Source organism: Triplophysa dalaica, chromosome 7 (genome assembly GCF_015846415.1).
Source record: "Triplophysa dalaica isolate WHDGS20190420 chromosome 7, ASM1584641v1, whole genome shotgun sequence".
NCBI lineage: Eukaryota > Metazoa > Chordata > Actinopteri > Cypriniformes > Nemacheilidae > Triplophysa > Triplophysa dalaica.
The window spans coordinates 9,123,619-9,139,181 of NC_079548.1; the positions used below are offsets into that span (position 1 = coordinate 9,123,619).

Below are 15,563 nucleotides of genomic sequence, written 5' to 3' on the forward strand. Positions count from 1 at the left end.
CAAATTAGACTGTCTAGTCTCCTCTCACCACCTTTTCTCTGCATTCAATTTCTTCTGTCATATATGTGACCGGAGAATACTGTAATTCATTTAGACGGCATTGCAACAATACTCAGATTGTTAAAGACTATTTTGCATTGCATGACATGTTCCCTGTAACTTAATGCATTAGATCACTATGACTGGATGAAATAGTTTGGCTCTGAACTGTTAGACAGGCCCAGAGTTGATAAAGCAATCAGCCACAGGATCAAGCTGTTGCTTGCCTTAGGATTTGTCCAAAACAACACCCAAATCCCCAAAAGATATTGAATATCTTCCTTATGGTTGGAATACACTACAAGACTTCTAAAAAATCTGAACAGATTATTTTTAGACATCATACACATGCAAACTTTTTTGAAAGTTTCAGAGAAAAACTCACTACCTGATCAAATCTGAAGATTGGCACAGACTTTCTGCAACAAGTCCAGACTGAAAATCTGAGCAAAAGTCTTGTAGTGTATTTTAGCCTTAAGGTGTAAAGGGTAGATTCATTTTTCATACTAAAACGTTATACCTGTAGCTGGTATATGCTGCTCCTGTTTGTAAAAAGAATCATTACAGAATGCACTCACTACATTAACTAGATTATCTGAAGATTGTTCACAACTAGTGAAAAGCTCCATTTGTAAAAATATTTAAAAGTAATGTTTTTATAAGGTTATCGTGTTATTGTGTCTGTGTAAGTTAGCTGTATTTTTTTTTAATTATTACTTCATCAAAACTACCCAACTGGAGTTTGATTGATATTATGCAAAACTGCAGAATTTTTTTTTAAATAGCAAAAACATTGCACAAAAAACATCATTTTTGAAATAAAATAAGTTCTCTGTTTTTGAAAATGAACCCTTCATTTGTAATAATTGTTCCCCGTCAATGTATACAGGTGTTGAACACAATTCAACAGCCAAATGCACATGGCTCAGCTTCAGGATGGATGGGTCAATGATTCATTCAGGTACTCATCCAATCTGTCCCTGATTGAAATGTAGATTTTATCGTTTCGAAACCTATTTCCAAGCACTAAATACTGAACAGAAACAGCCACATATTCTCAATTGTCACAATCCACAAGTATCGGCGTAATAGCTTGATGTGACATTTCTTCCTGCAGAAGTCCATAAAGGTTTAAACCAGAGCCGTTGCAATACAGAGTTACGACACTGCCATACACCACCATAGTAAGAATGCGGAAGTGACTCGGGTCATGGAGCGAACAATTGTTTTAAACACTGCACTGAAGCACATTTATTTCAGTGTCTCCCAAACTCATTTACTGTACAGTTGGTGAAATAACTTCATGTTAATACATTTTAAATATCTTATATTCATATTACAAAATGCTGCTATAAATGTCGTCAATGTTGTAAGCAGTGTACTTAATGTTCTAATATATTTAGCAAAATTTAAGCAAATATAATTGTTGTCGTCTGTCCCATCAAAATCCATTCAAATAGGTTAACAGGGATTTGTTTGGAACTATTGAGAGCTCAATGAACAACGTGACCACAGGGCATCCAGAACAAATGTCGTAACTCTGTATTTCAACAGCTCTGGTTTGAACCTACAGATAATACAGTTCCAGGTCTAAGGAGCCAGAACAACACAGAATCTGCATTGCATTCTGAATCAAATCAAAAGCACACACATCTATTATTTTCAGCATCGTAAGTGAGGCAATAAGGGAGGATAATAATAAATAGATTAATCTACAAATATATTATGGAGGCCACAGATCCTATGCCATGGAAAAACTGTCTTTAGGGCCAATTTAAACAGACACCTTCAACTACTACACTTTTTTGCACTAGGTTTTTGGTGGCATTTTTATTTTATTGGACTTCTGCATCTATTTGCATCAAATTCAAGACTCTGCTCCTGGCCTACAAGACCACCACTGGTTCGGCACCACCTTATCTTCACTCGCTACTCCAGACATATGTACCCGCCAGATGCCTACGCTCTGCAAACGAACAGTGTCTTGTGGTGCCATCCCAAAAAGGTAAAAAATCTCTCTGCGCACCTTCTCCGGATCTGTTCCACCTATGTGGAATGATCTACCTGCTGCTACAAGATCTGCAGATTCTGTAGCCATCTTTAAGAAACGTCTGAAAACGCATCTCTTCCGTCAACATCTGACTGATCTGTTCTGACTCTATTTTCTTCTATACTCTTTAAAAGAAAAAAAAGAAAAAAAAATGAATGAATGAATGGTTCTGTATACTGTGTTTGGTTAGAGACCAGTCTTCTTCTTTTTTTTGATTGCACTTATGCTTTTGTTGTACTTATGCTGTCCCAGTTGCTTCCATTGCTTACCCTACATGTAAGTCGCTTTGGATAAAAGCGTCTGCTAAATGACTAAATGTAAATGTATTTGTCATGTGTGGATCCATTTTTGCTTTCAAAACATTTAGGTTAAAAACATAATAAAGCGGAATAGCCGAAACCCTTATATCAAGAGATACAAGACCCAGCATTTCAAGGAACACTTCACTCAAAAATTTAAATTCTTTATAGTTTTACTCACCCTCGCGTCATTCCAAACCTGTATGACTATATGACCTCTGCAAAAAAAACAAGATCATTTGTAGAACATGGTTTTCCAACACACAGTCCCACTGACTTTCATTTTACAAAAACAAAATCACTGAAACAGTTATCAAAATCTATTATGTGTTCCGCAGATGACAAGTCATATACAGGTTTTGATAAACATAAGTGTAAATAAATGTCAGATTTTGGGTGGACTTTTCTATTAAAAGCCTTTTATAAGAAACATTTCAAGCTTTTGCAGTTGCATCAAGTTAAATGGAGGACAAAAGAATCAAACAACACAATATTTATTACCAATAGTATTTAATGAGCACTCCCAGTTCTGCCCTGTACCCCTGAACTAGCTCCACCCCCTCTATAGAGACCTTTCCCGCAGTAAACAGGATCCGGTAACCTGCCATTTCACCAGATCTAAACATGTATGAATCCATGTATTTTTGAATGCATGTGTATTTGTGTTTCTAAGCAAGGAACAAATGAATTCAAGATAAAATATCTCATTTTAAAACGTTAGATTCTGTCCAATTACACAAATACAAACAGAACATACTTGGGGCCATCCGTTAGCATCGCTAAAATTACCTAATAATACGCTGCCCAAAAATGCGCTTTCGAAACAGCATAAAGCAAAAAAGAAAAGAAAACATCTCAAGTCGAACAGCACCACCTACTGGTAGAGCTCAGCTTTGGTCATAGAACAGGAAGGGTGGAAGGGGGCAAGACACAAAGACAAACATCTCCAGATACAGCTAGACCTTTCATTACTCAAGCAGTACAAATATCTGATTCCCAGCACATAAGATTAGCTTACTTCAAGGTCCAGCGATACTGAATCAGGCTCATCAGCATCTATTATTTCATCAGACAACAGTTTGGATTAAAATGAAACATGAACTAATTGCCAGTATTGCTTCAATAAGTTTAAAGATCTCAAGGCAAAAGGTGGAAAGAGAGAGATGTGCTGGGACGAGCTTTGTTGTCACAACGGCATCTCCAGGTTCGTCAGGAATATTGTGGGGAGAATATCAGAATGAACAGGCGTATCCCATCAATTAAAACATCAATTGAAAAATCAAGCTGACCTCATTATAATGTATCCGTGTGTGTGTGCGCGCGCATTTGTGTTGTGGGGTGCAGGGCAATATACTAGTCTCTCCACTTGTCCGAGCAGCTGCAGTTTGGGCCATTTCACTCTCAAAGGCAACACACCATTCCTCTGGCTCCCTCTAAGGAGTGCTTTTCACTCCGCACCATCAAAAAAAAAAAAGAACCACCCCCCAGACTCCTAGGAGGGGAAGAAGGGTGGAGGGGGATGCGTCTCGTCTTCATTCCTCTCAGTTCCCTTCCTCCTGCTCCTTGCTTGGCAGGTAGGGGGTCTGGCTCCCCTTCGAGTGGACTTTAGAGAGGGGCGGAGCAAAAGCACCACTCCCTCTATTCCAATCAAAACAAGCGAGGATGGGCGGGACGCTCAATTTGAGGCGCTGCTGTTAGAGGAGCTAGAAGTGGAGGGGATGGCCATGCTGGAGTTACCAGTGCCAGCCACTGATTTACGCATGTGCGGAAGGAGGTAGGGATCGCTGGCTAGCTGGTGAACGTCAATACGATCCTCCTTACGATACACAAGACATCTGCGAATGAAGGCCTAAGGTAAAGAAGAAAAAAAGCTAAAATGCATTACATTGTCACATTCATTAGATAGAGTTTAGTCTATGAAAGTAATATCAAAAAAGTATGAATATACAGGTTCATATTACATTGCAGATTTAATGCATGAGTTTAGCAACACGTACATACGGGAATAAGAAGCACACTGCATAAATACCTTGGCCTCGGGTGAGACTCCGGGTTTGGGAGGAAACTGCACCTCTGTGGCTTTGAGAATAGTGTTCTCCTGCAGGATGTCTTGCTGGGACTGGTTATGACCGAACGGCTGTGTGGAAAAACAAAAATGGTGAAATGAGCAGACAAACAAAGAATTAAACATTTCAATCGACATACAGATGTCACAGTGTCACTTACCTTCTTCCCATAGAGGCACTGGTAGAAGATAACACCAACAGACCAAACGTCCACTTTGTTGGAGATCTTGGGTGGCTCTTTTCCCACCACAAAGCATTCTGGGGGAAGATACCTGGACCACCGAAATAAATGTTCAGTTTGATGAGAGCTAAGTGAGCTTATTTCGTGCTTATATTAATCTTTGCCCTTACACAAACAATTCTGGTAAAATGACAATGCACATTTACCAGTATGTTCCCGCCCCCTGTGATGTCAGCTCCATGCCATCCACCCCATAGTTATCGTCGTCCATAATCTTAGACAAACCAAAGTCTGTAATTTTGATCTCTCCACATGCTGTGCCATTGACTAGCAGGATGTTACCTAGCCAAACACAGTGTGTCAGTACATTCATCTTGGGTGACATCCTTAACATGCAGCTTAACAAGTAGATCTTATGGTCATGGCCTCAACTCCCATGTGAATCAACATATCAGTAAAAACCTCTGGGTCTGTGAGTGTTATACCTGGTTTGAGGTCGTAATGGATGACTGGTGGGCGGATTTCATTTAGGTACTTGAGGGCGTTGACGACTTGCATGATGATGGATCGAGCCTCTTTCTCTGACATAAGCTTGTGTTGCTTCAGGTAGAAATCCAGATCGTTCCCCTCACAGTACTCAAGAACAGTGCAGAATCTAGACACATGAAAACATTTGTCTGATGTTATGTCACATTTAGCAGGTTTAGCTATCTGTTCACTTTAAAGAGTTACAGGGAAAAGAAAACCGAACAGATCAAAGTACATATTTGAACAATGAATGACAAATAATGCACTGCTCTGGGGAAAAAAGGCTTTACAAAACACCACATTTACATTTCAACAAGACCAAGAATACTCACGAGTCAGTATCCAGGGAGAAGTAGTCATAGAGTTTGACTATTCTGGGGTGGTCTAGCTCCTTATGAATCCTATATTCTCGACATGCATGTCTGAAAAATTAAGTCCATTTCAATTCAAAAACAGATTCATGGTTTAAGACTTTTACTAGAAAGACTTTTGTCCACAATAAGGGGCTGTGTCCACTGAGGCGCATTTAGGTGGCTGAAAACGGCATGAGCTCAGCTGAAAACGCCCGCTGCAGGCACAGGGTTCTGCTCAAAGTTGAGCATGTTTCAACTCTGGAAGCTCGATCAAATGCCGGAGCAGATAGTGGGAAATCCGCATGGCACCAGTGCTGAGTGGAAAAAAAAAACGTCAACTGATCGCTTTTTTTTAAAGCGTGCGCAACATTACCGTTGAAAACAATTGTAAAAACACGCCAGCTGCAGGTGTAAACGCCTCGGTGGACACACGACTTAATGCAGTGACCAATAGAGAATAAGGGTGGTAGAATTGGACTTACTTGTGATAGTTCTCTTTCTTCTCATCCCTCCAGTTTTTATTAAGCTGGTGAATCTTCACAGCCACATACCTCTGCTCAGTCAGATCAAACGCCTGCAGAAAGAGAGGTTATAAAAAACATGCATAGGGAAAAGACTTAAAAAAATCAAAGCAATGCCCATATTTTACCATCACAGATCTTGTCTCACCTTATACACCTCACTGAAGCCTCCTCTTCCCAGCAAATGCAGGAGCAGGTAACGGTCATTTAATGTGGGATGATCTTTAAACCTGTCAGAGACAGTCACATCATTTTGGTAACAGATTAAACACCAAATAAACATCCCCCTAAAAATACAACCTTTGAGGATCTAAATGTAGCAGAATGCTTCGTAAAAAAAAAAGTGACACCAGTAAAGGAAGATAATTTGAGATTACATACTGAGAATTATCTTCATTGTGGATTCTCTTGAGCTCTCGGATGTGAAGATTACGCACACGCTCTAACCGTTCCAACTCCACCTGAATCTCAGCTTCCTCCTGTCAAACACACCACAGACATAAAGATCAGCTACCATGACAACGTGAATTTTATCACATGCTTAACACGAAGAGACTTACCTTCTTCAGGTGGCCGAGTCTCAGTTTGAAAATTTCTTCCTGCTCGTGGTATTCTGCTAACGATAACCTGCGAGCACATCGATAAACAACATATACCCAGGACGACAATAACTATTCAAAACCCCTAAAAGCCCAGCAGAAAGCAAGCTTACATCTCGTTATCTGCGCCGTTGCTCTTGCTCTTTCGTTTGTTGGGTTCCAGGTTTGGGGGAGGAGTCTGATTGGCGTTGGGTGGCTTCTTCTTCATCAGTAGTTTCCTCTGCCTCTCGATGTCCTCTCGCTGAGCATTCACTCTCTCTTGTTGTCTATATATAAACAGAGCATAATATGATTAATTAAAATATTTTAGAATATGGCAAGCTGTCAGAGTGACAGCTAAATATGCAAAAAGGTTTCTTTAACTTCAATGGGCTTTATCAAACAACATGTGAGCTATGTCTGGAGGCATTCAAACGTCTAGAAAAGGTTTATGCACACACAACAAAATCCTGAAAGCGGCACATTCAATCCTCAATAGCTTCATGATTACATTTATGCACATACGCGAGGGGGTGTGACACTGACCAGATTCTGCAAGTGTGTGTATGCAACACTGAAGTTTGTGTGTGTACATACTTGACTAGATTCTGAAAGGCATAGCCATCTGTCCACTGCTCGGTGAAGGACGCTCCATGTCGCACAGTGGTAAAATGCCCCAGACGGAGGCGGTCCTGCATGCTCTTTTCCCTGCATGCAATTTTCTCCTGCTTGGACTGAGAAACAATCAAAATTTAGGAATGTTGTTAAATGCACCAGACACATTAACCTCTGTATATTCACATGCACAAGCACATACAACTATTGAAGACACCATGAAAATCAAGACTATGTAAAAACAACCATAATATTTATAATTTTTCCTTAACTAACTTGAAGGCACACATAAGCAACATTGGCACATATAAAAAAACATCAACTTTGTGATCTCATCACATACCTTTTCAATAAGCAGTTTCTTGCTCATGGTCACACATTTGTTGAGTCGTTCTTTACATCGTTCCAGCATTTTCTGTTGCTCGTCGATCTGTCTGCGCAGGTCGCAATTCATCTGCAAAACACAACCCTCCCAACATGAGTGCTGCATTCCCCAACAGCTCAAAATAAAACCTGTCACAGGTAACTCATTTCAGCTCCCTTGTTGTGAACAACAGCCACTTATATTGCTAGGACACTTATAGCTTACTGTGTTCATCAAGGTACATACCCTGAGCAGATCATCAATACGTCCCTCTTTCTTTTCCAGATCTGAACTCTTACTGCTCTCCAGTGCTGCTAACTTCTCCATTGTCAATTCCGACTGAACCAGCAAATAAAAGTGAGGGATGGGTTAGAGAAATTGTGTCTGCAGGTGACAATATGCTGTGTAGGTTTGTGGTAAGTTGTGTTACCTGTGTGGTTCGGTGCTGCATGTGTGTAGAGGCCGACTTGATGAGACAGGAGGAGTGGTCTGTGTTTGCCGAGCTGATGGAGGAGGGGCTTCCTTGCTGCACCTGTCAACAAAAACACATTTTCATCAACACACACAGTTTGAGAAAGTCAGTTGGTATTCTAAAGAATCAAACAGCTGTACAAGAAACACAAGCCTATAATAACAGTTTTTATTTAGTTAACTTAAATACATTTAAATAATTGTTTATTATGAAATATTAAAGGGGTCATATGACACTGCTTAAACAAATATATTAATTTGTTCAAGATGTAACGTAATGTAATTTAAGGTTCAAAAACACTGTATCTTACACATACCGTGCATGTATGGATCTCCTCTGTGTCCCGCCTTTCTGAAACGCGAGGTGTGCTATGATTGGCCAGTTAACCAGATTGATTGAGTGTGTGACGGAAATGTAACCCCACTTGCGTTGGAACCTGATGTTCCAAATATGGTAATTGTACTGACAGGTACATCAACCTTACATGCGTTAACATTTGGGTGGTCTAAGTAAAATCAAACCACAAACTATTGTAGATTTTTGTGGGTGTGGTTACACGAGGCGTTTCAGGCAGGTGTGGATGAGCATCCGCTTTTTGATAGAATCTTTTGTGTTTTTTGTCTAATAGATGCATGGGCAACTTAAAACACCAAAGACACAGAAAAACACTTAATAGCGCTATATGTCCCCTTTAAAGTGTTCACAATTTTTGATATTGTGACACTATAAAAATCTTGTAGTGCGGGCAACATCAGATCAGTGAAGGAAAAGAAAGGGTGAAGTGGAAGAAGACTCACAGCAGCAGGAGGGTTGGAGAGAGAGTGTTGAGGTGAAGAGCGTACCACTGGAGGAATACCACTGCCCCCTGCAAACTGCATGCAAACAAAGCCATTAAAAATTAAAGCTTAATTTAATCGCTTATGATTTAATCACAAGTTATTGTAAAAACTTTAAAATGGCTGCTAATATGTGTTGATATAAATAAAATCAGCTAATCGTAGACACCGATAAGAAACAAACGCACACTAGCCTACCTCAAAATAATCACTGATTTTGTGTCCTCTTGCTCCTTTGCCTAAGAAAAAAAAAATGTTTCCAATATTAGGAGAAAAGCCACTCTGCAACATTCATAATATAGCTGCAGAAGATGGTCATTCACACAATGCCAACTGCGAAACTCAAATCAACTCACCCTGGTTGTCATATGGGTCTCCTTTCCTTTTACGTGTTCTCTGGTCATTGGATTTCTTCTCGGGTGTCTGGGGAGAAAGCAAAAGAATCCATGACATCATCTCATTCCACAACCCCATTCATTCCTGAGTTCCAAATGTTTTCATTGAAATGTTCAAGGCAACAGCCTCTTGCAACCAGAAAAACTAGAGACCAACATTTATAAACTAAACAGATACACGCCTTAAGATCTGCACGTGACTGTTTAACCACTGCTAAACATTATAAAAACCAACTAAAAGGTTTTTGGACCAGGGAGATTATCACCTTCATTTATATTTCTTTGAGAATCATACTATTATCTCTGAACCTGTAATATATTTTTTCCAAAGCTTCACTAAATATATGCTCAAAAATTTGGTAATTTGAAACAGGATGTCCGTTTGGACAAACAGTGGTTGACAGAAGCAACTGTCACCATATTCGCTGAAAAACAAAATTTATTAATGCAATTCTGTCTGTTGATGATAGTTGGTTAATAACACACATTACATTTATCCAATGGCAGAATAAATGAATAAATCAATAAAGATGTGCATTTTAACGATAAACAAATTCCAGATTTCCTGAATTAATAAATAGCGCAACTAAATCCGGGAGTTAAAGGAGGCATGAATTCAATTCACAATTTTAATCCGAGCTTTTATAATATAAGAGGGAATCGTATTTACTGAAACATCATTTAAGTATCAAAACTGCAACCGCCCTTGTTACTGAGATTACATTTGTTATTGACACCAGGCCCGGCGAACGGCAGGCTCTCGATTGCACCTATCTATGACGACATTGATAGGTTGAACACCACCTCCACAAAAAAATATAAACAACTAGTTCTCTAGCGCCGCCCACTGGTTCGCTGAAGTACTGAAGAACTGAAGTACCACCAGTGGCGTGGAACCAGATAGAGCGAGCAAGCAATAAACAAACATGCTGTTAAAGACATCTTAAAATTGTACAATCCCTGGTTGTGGAAGAATACAGTCGCTGCACAACCTTCCTTCGGATTCCAATATTAGGAATGCGGGGTTAAAGTTTATTCCAGCTCATGTGGGTAAAACATGGAGCATTTGTTCATTTCATTTCTCTGAGGATTTCTTCGTGAACAAGGCAGAGGTCGACACTGGATTTGTGAAAATTAAAAAGTAGTGCTGTGCCGTCAATATTGGATCAGATAGGAGTGGTGCAGCGATCTTATGGGAGTAAAAAAAAATGTTTCTATGCTTCACTATTGCTTCGTTAGGAATCGCTTATTGTGCCCTGAGTACTATTCACATGAGATAAGTATCATCTGGGAACCTCTAGTCATTTGTATTAAAGGTGCCGTTTTTTTCCCGTTTCGAAGCTTTGATTGTGTTTTTTGGGTGTTTAACAATGGATGTTTATGTTTCTAGTTTAAAAAAAACTTTATATTTCACATATTTCAAGTCTATTGTTCACCGCTGTCTCTCTTCTCCCAAATGCCTGGATTTTTTCCGGTTTCTTCGAAGTCTCGCCTTCCGAAACGCTCTCATTGGTAAAGCTGACCCAGGTCTGTCGTGATTGGTTCCCTGGTTAGAGCGTGTGTCTAAAGATGTCCCATCCATACTTTATCAGGACACTTATGCTTCTCAGGCTGTTGTGATTGGTCGGTCCCCCTCTCAGTGCACGTGTATTCATAAGCTTTGGCTTTTAGCAATAAACAGTAATAATGGCTTTAAATTCCCTTCATCAGTTAAACACATGCGGATCGATCAAAGTGTAAAGGAGGCGTATTCCTTTGGGCAGAGGTTTTTCAAAAACTCGGAATAATTACATTATTTACCTGGGAAGTATAGGGCTGTAATCCGATTCCAGCCATTCTAAAAGTCCTTGAAAGCGAATTCTGTTAAAGACAATATCTCGCTTGGCATTGAACTTTGAGCTTTATCATTTGCTGATATTGTTTAGCTCTAACAGCAACATTACACACTAACTAAAGTTTAAAAAAAGGCATCACGGGGAATGACCGCTTTTAAAAAACAAAAAGGAAACAGCCATTCCTACTTAACACTGCTGGGTGAAGTAAATAAAACCTAGAGCCAAATTAATCATTTGAACATTGCACTTCAAGACGGACCTCCCTGACTGTCAACATAAAACATGACAGCTGACAAATACATCACTAATTCTAGACAAAACACATGCATCCTTTGAGTTCGGAAATCAGCCCTGTGATATCAGAACAGCTTTACATCAAAAGCACCAAATTAGTACTAACCTCCAGCTCTTTGTCACTGAGAGAGCCCACGCTGCAAAGGCTCTGGTTAGATGACTCGTTTTGTCCAGAACCCTGCGGAGAGGAAGACAAATAACTAGACTTTTTGAATGAAATGCCGGTGTTTAAAAGGCTGCAAATGACAGACTTCTGCACAATGCTGTTAGCCTGAAGGAAAATTAATTATCTAAAATTTGAAAAGGACAGGTAAGGGAAAAAGGGTGACATTTAAAAAAAAGCACAGGCATGTGTAAATGTCTGCATGTATGAGTTTTTAAACAAAATAGATTTTATCTATATAGGATAAGAAAGCATGGACACAACATAAAAAGCAAACAGCCCTGTTTTAGTGTTGCAGTACATAAAAACAAATCTGACAATGTCATTTGTAAATTTAAGCAATGTAAACAAAAATTAAATACAACCTAGCTTGCATCCATCTTAAACCTAAAAACATAACTTTTAACATTTACATTTTACATTTAGACATTTGGCAGACGCTTTTATCCAAAGCGACTTACATTGCTTTATACTATACATTTATAGTATAAAGCAGTGTTTATACATTAAACACTGCTCCAAAAAATGAAGGGAACACTAAATCATCACAGCATAACACCAAGTCAGTAAACCTTCAGGAATATCAATCAACCCGGTAAAGATGCAAAAATGATTGTAAACCATTTTTACTTGTTTTGGTGCTAATAAAAGTGACGACAGGTACACTGGAAAGGCAACAGCAAGGGTGGTTTGGGGAGGATGATCCTTAGAGGGTCTCACAGACCTCCACGTGCAATGAAGTATCAGGGTGAAAACCTCAGACCTATTGTCAGATCTTATGCTTGTGCAGTGCAGATCCCTCCAGGTGCATGATAATGCCCGGCCTCATGTGGCCAGAGTCTGTAAGCATTTACTGGATGATGAATGCATTGACGCCATTGACTGGCCTTCCCTTTCCCCAGACCTAAATCCACTTGAGAACCTGTGGGATCTCATGTATCCAAAGCAGTCAAGTAATGCCAATGATTGCCCAGGCGCTCAAGCAAGCTCTGATCCAAGTCTGGGAGGAGATCCCCCAGGACACCATTTGCCCAGGCATTGTTGGAAGTTCATATGGTAACAGGGGGTCACGCATATCGGCCTACTGACTAACATTTTGAGTTACTGTTATGTAATTTAAGCAACTTTAATCAGACAGAATTTTCATTTTTTACAGTGTTGTTACTGTGATTTCTGCCCTGAATGCGTTGAATGTGTTGTTTTTCATTGCCCTTTGTAACTTAATTTTGTTCTTAGAACATTATGCAAAGTATAGAGTTTTAACCAGGATATTTGGTTTCATTGAGATCTAATACGGTGTGATTTAGGTGTTTCCCTTAATTTTTTGGAGCAATGTATTTTCTAAAGAAGGTCTTGATGGGACAAACACAAATCATGGATTCACAGGGTCAAGCTACCCCGCAAATTGCATACAGTGCATACATATCAGTGAATACTTGACAGAGAATCAGATAGAAACGTCAGCAGCAGACTTTTAGTCTGTCACCCTTCATCCAATTTTAATCGCATTAAATCTGATAGACCTCCAACAAATGAGAGCAAGACTTCAGCAAAAATAATTGGTCGGTGTGACTTCCTGTACCAAAATAAGAGCTGTTCTCAAGGGGAGCGGTCTTAACTTAGCAAGCAGATCTCTTTTTGGATAAAAATCCTCAATCTTCGACTTCAAAATGACAAATATCAGCTTTTGTGGAAATGGCAGAAAAGAAAGGCTTTATTCAAAGAGCAAAAGCATTGGGAGAGGAAAGAGGAAAAAATGTACACTTAATTCATGAATGCAGACAGGCCCAGGGCCTAAGAAAACATACAAATGAGTGCTGGATTAAAGAAGGCAAAGACAGCATGATGCCACAGACACAAGGATGGACGGATGAGATTGGATGAGCAGGAATTAGTATTTATCATAAATGAATAGAAATCGGGGCAATGAGGCAGAACTATTTCAGCATGAGACCGGACAGACCTTGGCAACTCCGACTCCAGTGAAACGCGCCTCAAGCAGCTCCTGCCTGCGAGGATCCAAGCTGTGCAATTCCTCCATCATGGCTGCAAAAGCGAGGAAGAGTTTGCATGACATTATGTAGCCATAGCGATGTTGCCAGTTTGACAAGACAGTAATGTGTGACATGTTGAGTCATATGTACCTAGTAGCCTACATGTTTCCATTCTGAGACCGAGTCACCCCCCCCATTCCCTGACTACCAGTTTACTTTACTCATTAGCTCTCTCCCACCCAAAGCTATATCCTACAGATACTCAATGACAAAAAAAGCATGAAAAATCTTTAAACAATGCCAGCCCAACCACAACGTGTACATTACAGATCACTACAGCTGAGTCAATCAATGAGTTCAGCTTTGATTATTGTTTGACTACAAAATAAAGGCAATTAGTGCAAAAAGTCAATATATAAAATGTATATTATATAGCCTGGCGATATGTCTGATGTAAAATAAAACACTTTGAAACCCTGGATTTCCCTATTCAACAAGACGAAGTATTAAAACATTAGACCGATTACAGAGTTATGTTTTAGTTTAACGTTAGTTCTCACACACCTATTGCACTTCCAACATGTTTTAAGACAAGCAAAATCAAAAAATACAATATTAAGTAACCATTTATAGTATATTGTTTCAATTAATAGAGTAACATGATGAATTAGCATAGTTATTAAGCTAGCATCGTAGCTACATCATTGGTGTGTGGCTGACTAAAATAATTGACATCTTAAAGAATATCACAACAAATAACATAATATAAAAAATATTAAACGGTAAAAACCAAAATGAATATACTAACTGAATAACTACAATTGTCTTTAAATCTCGATTTACCCGTGATTTGCGTCTATTGTCTGTTGTTCCCCGGAACCCCTAAAAATAACGTACTCTTCTAGCCTTCTTAAACATGCACAAATGTTTTACCTCTGATATCGCTGTTCTTTCACCCTCCTGCGGATTAATTCAATCACTTTTCTTCGACCGTTCTCCTCTTGTGGTCTCCCGACTCGCCCTTCCCACCTCAGCCCGACATTTCAGCGCTAGGCCTCAGTCGAATCCACGACCCTCGCCAGCGCTTGGTGCCTGTAATGTCGTTAGGGGACGCCAGCTCCGCGTCCTACTGTGGGCCGAGGATTGCGAGACCTCCGAGGCCTTGATATGGGGCTTGATCTCCCGAACCCGCCTTTCTCCGCTGGCCTCTTCGATGTCAATTTTCTTCCAGATTTAAGACATGTGGCACTCCACAACAGATTTTAGCCTACAGAGTTCCCCTCCCAACTTAATGTATTCACAACGAAATTAATAAATCTTGATTTTTTTCGGATATCAGTTTATCTTGTTTGTCTTCGTTAACGTACTTCGGGTCAGCACCGAACCGGGATCGAGTCCTGGAATGATAAAATTGCTGTTTAAATTCCGTTCCCCCCCGAAACACCACCTTTGGGATTTCAGGTGATGTATATTAAAAGATTCCAATCAGATTCCTTAATTCAGAATCGATTCGGTTCTATTTTTTGCAATGTAAACAATAATCGGTAAATCTCATATTTTCTCGTGAGATTGTGTAAGACTTTTCTACCTTTCGACCACGCCCATATCCACTGTTCAACACACATGATGAGTACCCATCATTTGGGTATTTTTAAAAAGTTATTTAACACTGTTCTTAATTAGTTAATAAAGTAACATGTTCTTAAATATTAACTATACAATATATATATATATATATATAGCCCATTGACAACTGCATTGTACAGTGTTTGCACCAGATGATAATGTTTTTATATGTGCCATGGTTTTGCTATGGTAGTCAAAACTATTTAAGAATAAACACCAAGTTAAATTATACATCTTTTGATGTTTGGGAATCACTATTCACTTTGAATTGTGTGCAGGTGAGTCTTAAAATCAACCGAAGACATGAAACTGGTAAAGTTTAGACACATGCTGTATAGGCAATAAAAAAAAGTA

The 15,563-nt window shown here is 39.4% G+C and overlaps 1 protein-coding gene across 1 annotated transcript; it reads right to left on the minus strand.

The window, feature by feature from the left end:
• Window positions 1-2,866: 2,866 nt before the first annotated feature.
• On the minus strand, window positions 2,867-15,175 carry tlk2 (tousled-like kinase 2). Its single transcript, XM_056751871.1, has 21 exons — window positions 14,517-15,175; window positions 13,553-13,635; window positions 11,533-11,604; window positions 9,259-9,325; window positions 9,101-9,141; window positions 8,864-8,938; window positions 8,025-8,126; window positions 7,841-7,933; window positions 7,574-7,684; window positions 7,213-7,349; window positions 6,750-6,902; window positions 6,598-6,664; window positions 6,419-6,516; window positions 6,186-6,267; window positions 5,999-6,090; window positions 5,496-5,585; window positions 5,121-5,290; window positions 4,842-4,977; window positions 4,615-4,726; window positions 4,418-4,525; window positions 2,867-4,237 (listed from the first exon to the last, which is right to left on the minus strand). Exons 2-21 carry the CDS (start codon window positions 13,631-13,633, stop codon window positions 4,064-4,066), a joined length of 2,061 nt encoding a protein of 686 aa, XP_056607849.1. The 5' UTR covers window positions 13,634-13,635; window positions 14,517-15,175; the 3' UTR covers window positions 2,867-4,063.
• Window positions 15,176-15,563: the final 388 nt, after the last annotated feature.